The sequence below is a fragment of the Cryptomeria japonica genome, chromosome 2, assembly GCF_030272615.1.
Source record: "Cryptomeria japonica chromosome 2, Sugi_1.0, whole genome shotgun sequence".
NCBI lineage: Eukaryota > Viridiplantae > Streptophyta > Pinopsida > Cupressales > Cupressaceae > Cryptomeria > Cryptomeria japonica.
In genome coordinates, this window is record NC_081406.1 from 114,713,999 (window position 1) to 114,719,134 (window position 5,136).

General features: G+C 36.6%; 1 protein-coding gene across 1 annotated transcript; it reads right to left on the bottom strand.

The window, feature by feature from the left end:
- Positions 1-1,692: 1,692 nt before the first annotated feature.
- LOC131049754 (LEAF RUST 10 DISEASE-RESISTANCE LOCUS RECEPTOR-LIKE PROTEIN KINASE-like 1.2) lies at positions 1,693-4,183 on the bottom strand. Its single transcript, XM_057983817.2, has 3 exons — positions 3,375-4,183; positions 3,189-3,218; positions 1,693-3,056 (listed from the first exon to the last, which is right to left on the bottom strand). Exons 1-3 carry the CDS (start codon positions 4,153-4,155, stop codon positions 1,885-1,887), a joined length of 1,983 nt encoding a protein of 660 aa, XP_057839800.2. The 5' UTR covers positions 4,156-4,183; the 3' UTR covers positions 1,693-1,884.
- Positions 4,184-5,136: the final 953 nt, after the last annotated feature.

Here is a 5,136-nt window from a genome sequence, read left to right on the forward strand (position 1 = left end):
AATACGATGATATAATAATATAGCAATAATAATAATTTAGCTTGAATAATTTTTTGATTTTGTCAAGAATTTATGAGAACATCAAAATATAATAATATAAATATATATAATCATATAATAATAATTTAATATTAATTACAATATCATAATATAATAGTGATTTATATTAACTACAATAAATAATATAATAAATTGTTAAGCGAAATAATAGAAAAATAGAACGACTTCTTCTATAATGATATCTTTTGATGTCTTTTGCATAAATTGTCTTAAATATAGGTATGCTAGTTCATATATTTTGACAAACAATTGAATACATAAAAATCATATGATTTATATGTATATAAATTATAAAGATAAAACAATTCAAAATTGCACATTCTTATTTAAACTTAATATCAATATTGAAAGTGGGGAGTTGGGAAGCTTATGACATTGGAAGATTTTATGTTGTCTAAACATTTCCTTGATATTTTCAAGATGAGCAATAACTTCTTTATTAACTAGTATAGATATCTTAAATAGATCTATCTAAAGAAATGCCAATAGATATCAATTGAAACTATTTTATTTACCTTATAAAAATATTTAAATTATATTTTATTTACATTATATTTTATTTTATATGGTGTTCATTTAAAAATCTTTAGTTTATAATTAATATTAATATTTTAACATGTGAATGGTTGTCAAATTTAAGCTACAAATAAAAGTTAACATTAACATGCTCACGCCATTTCACTCCACCCCTTGTTGCCATTGTAGAATGCCTATCGGCATTAATTAATTATGTTGTATTTATTAATTATTGTATCTCATGTATTTTATTTATTTTCGTTGTCTCTATTTGTATAATTCCATCCTTTCTTCTAATAATTCTCTTTCCTCCTATTTTGTGGCTTATTAATTTATTATGTTTTATCTTTGTAATTTGCTTCTTGTGCCTACCAACCTTGGCTCCCTACCCCCTCCATCTATTTAGATATCTATTATGTTTTATCTTTGTAATTTGTTTTTTTCATAGAGTTTGAATCGAAACATTAGACATCAAAATTCTACACAATTTAATCCATAAAAACAAGCTAAAAACACACTTCATTGCTATTTTAATTTATTTATTATTATCACTCAACTCTAAAAATATCAAGTTATAAATTATATTTAATTTTAACACCCTTTTAAAACATTTTCCTATAGGGTATTCTACCTACCTATTTTCTTCTAGTATATATCCTACCAATCTATGGACAAGTACCAAGAAAATTTCGTTTTTGCCGTGTATTGTTTATAACCCCAAAAGTATTTGTCAAAAGCCGGGCCCAATATCGACTCGACGTTCTTACCACCACACTAAGATTTGTCCCCCTAAATCCAAATGAAAAACGGACAAAGAAGAGACGTGTCCCGACCTTGGCTCCGTATGTGCTGCCTTCGTACGGCTCCTTTTATTGCCTTTCATTTTGGGGATGTGTGGAATAGATTCGTGTGAAATTGAAATTGAAGTTTATTATTCCGTGTTAACATTAAATGAAAGATATTTCATCTGTTTCGTGCTCCAAGTAGTCTTATATTACAAATCAAACTCTTCTCATAAGGGTCGTTAATGGCTTCGATACAAATAAAAGTTTTTCTATGCATTCTTGGTCGAAAGCTCCTTCAGTTCAATTTAAACTCTCTAAAACAATAATCAAATAAGTTCACTGTTGCTCCATGGCATATTCATTCAAAAGAGGTAGATCTTCAAAACATCTGAAATGCGTAGTTTACTTAATAAGAACTCTACTATACATACATACGGAAACAGTTATTGGCCCATATATTCCACATTCACACCTTTACAAACAACTGAATACATAAAAAATGTATGGCTTACATGCATACAAACTACAAAGACAAAGGAGCCCAATATGGTCCACTCCTTTCCGAACCCATGATTGGGGCTGAAAGTGGAGAGGCCATGGGTGAGATGCTCGTGAGCTTGGAAGACTCACTGCTTTGCTGCTGCATTTCCTTGATTTGTTCGAGACGAGCAACGACTTCTTTCATGTATGGTCTCAAATCCCGTTCTCCTGCAAGGCATTCAAACGCCAATTCGGCAACTGCAGCAACCATGGCCTTAACCTCATGGTTTTTTTCAATCTTCAAATCAGGATCCACCAATTCATCTAAAACACCTCTTCTAATCTTGTCTATGAACATAATAGCAAGACTGATTTCGTTTCTATTTCGCATTATATCCACGGCTACTTTGGCAGAGATGATCTCCACCAAAACAACCCCAAAACTGTAGACATCAGACTTTTCGGTAAGCTGGAAGCATTCATGGTACTCTGGGTCAACGTATCCTGGAGTGCCTTGCGGAGCAGTTGTGACGTGGGTGACATTCACAGGCATTAATCTGGAAAGCCCAAAGTCTGCAACTTTTGTCTCGAAATATTCGTCCACAAGAATGTTATTGGATTTCACATCTCTATGAAATATGGGGGGATCTATACTGTGGAGGTACGCCAAGGCCTGGGCAGTTTGTAGGGCAATTTTAATACGTGTTTCCCAAGGCAAGCCTCTTGGGTTTCTTCGGCTCCCATGCAGATGATCGGCTAGGGTCCCATTCGACACATATTCGTAAACAAGCAGCAGAATCGGACTCTCCGCACTTGTACAACCATAAAGACGAACAAGGTTCGGATGGTAAAGAGACGATAGGATTTGTACCTCGTTGATAAATTGTTCAAATCTTCTAGAGTTATCCTGATAAAGCCTCTTCACTGCTACAGTCCGTCCGTCTTCAAGTTTACCCAGATAGACTGCGCCAAATCCTCCATCTCCAAGCTCGTTCTTCTCGTCGAAGAAATTTGTGGCCTGTTGAAGTTCCTGATAAGAGAATATGCGCAAAGGACCTACCATATACCCTTTCTGGTCTTTCTCTATGTCGGTTCCTTCATAATGGCTGAAATCGCTACCAATTCCCCGGGTGGGAGATGCTTTTCGTCTTCTCACATAATAAATGAACAACATCACTGCTGCTGCTGCGAGCGCAGCGCCTCCGATGGACCAACCTGTAGTAGAATGCACAGATAGATGCTCAGATAATCTTATTTTAACTAAACGAGGTTGAAGTGTAAGGAGAAACAGAATCCTTCGCCCAAATAGATCAAAATTAGTGGAGATTTTATGGCCAGGATGCTCACCTAGAATAATATGCTTGGAATGGGACTTGCCTGCAACGGCACCCAGACAAGTCTTGTGAGTAACATTTACAAAGCAATCATTTCGTAAATTTCAAATATAGATTCCTAACTTTTCAGCTCATTCGTCTTATAAAGCATTAAGTTTTTTAGAATTGATTAGAAAATAATTCGAGTTCGTGCTCTTACGAGCGGGACATTTCTCTGGATACAAGCCGCCTTTGCAGAGGCACGAAAACTGCGTCGTAAAGGGATCATGGGTACAATATCCACCACTCGAGCTGCACTTACTGCAGTTTTGGCTGATATTCCATTCTACTTGGAACCCTGGAATTCGATCTGATACAATTGTTGGCAGGCTCTCAACCAGCAGCATAATTTCTGGCTTACATACGTGACTGAAATCGGACTCTTGATCTGAACTGTAATGCCAACTACCGTTACATTGTAGAAGGGGGAAATTAGCCGTTGCATTACACTGCTCCGACAGAGCCAACTTTATGTTTTGCTCCTCAATGTGAAATTGATCGGTAGGCAAGGATTGCCGCGCAAGGTTACTGGTCCATGGGCTGCATTTACCCTCCCACACATTTTTTTCAATTATTGTCATATGATGGTCGGAATCCCCATTCTTATAGACTTCGGGGGGTTTCATTATGTAGTAGTCGTACCCATTAATATTCAGTAATGGCATCGGTCCATCATCACACTCCACCTGAAGAGCAGGGTCACCGCAGCCACTGTCCTTTCTTCCGAAAGGATGTGCGAAGGAATAATCCCCACATTGGAAGGGTTCTTCTGGACAAGCTCGTGATGAAGAAGCGAGGCACAATATGAATACTGTGAAGACGAGAAAGAGGAAGCTGGGGGCTGGTAGCCCTTCCATTTCCATGTCCATATATTTTAGATGAGTAACTAGAGACATGTAGAAATGGAATAGAGGGGAGCATGAATGGCTGCTTAATAGCATAGAAAGTAGGTGGGGGAAAGCCCAGAGAAAGACGATGGCAAAAGTAGCGGAGTCAATACGCCAATTTGACTCCCCTCAAGTCGGAAAAACAAATTTAGGACTTGGAGTTATTTCTTACCGGCTTCTATCACTCGTTAAATTCTACGCGCTTTCTTTTGTCGCGTTAGACTTTGTGCATTCGCAAATTTATATAGTCGAGTCATCTTTCTATGGGTCTACAGATGGGTTAGAGCAGTATGGGACTACCTCGTACTCTTTGAGGGAGGTACCTAACCACATTACAAACGAAGTATACAGACCTTACCTCCTAGTAAGATTTGAACTTATGACCTCTTTAAAGAGAAGCATTCTCCATGTTTTAATAATCGTTAATCTTTGTCCACTTAATTTTTTAATTATTAATTTTTAACAAACAAGAAAAAATAACAGTTCATTAATAAATTTTACATGTATCAATAGTTGTTTAGTTTTTAGTATTTTTGGATCATAATTGGTCCGTTTGTGCACTATTATTGGTATCCATAGCACATGACTATTAGGGCATTTGTACATAGGTATTGACAATTTTAAGTGCATAGTTATTGGGACATCTTTAAGCGCTGAAGCTATTTTGGCTCCAAAACAGACCGTTAGTACAACGTGATAGCGACGTGTTAGTCAATCACAGCCGTTTATTGCAAAATCGATGGTGTAAAACATGCTACTAACACGCGTGTTAGTCAATCCGTACTACCGTTTTGGAGCCAGAATAGAGGCGTCCATCTTTAAGTAGGTATTGGGCAACACTTTGAAATGTGTACTTTTTAACCTTTGCACACATAACGGATCATATAGCATGCATCGTTACTACCCAGAAGTCAGAATAATGGCTATAAGTAGTTAAGTCGCATGTAGAGACAACCAAATTTTTGTTGTCAAAATCCGATGTACCATTTGGAATTTGTGGGTACACGAAGTTAGCTGTAATTGGTATTGGTATGA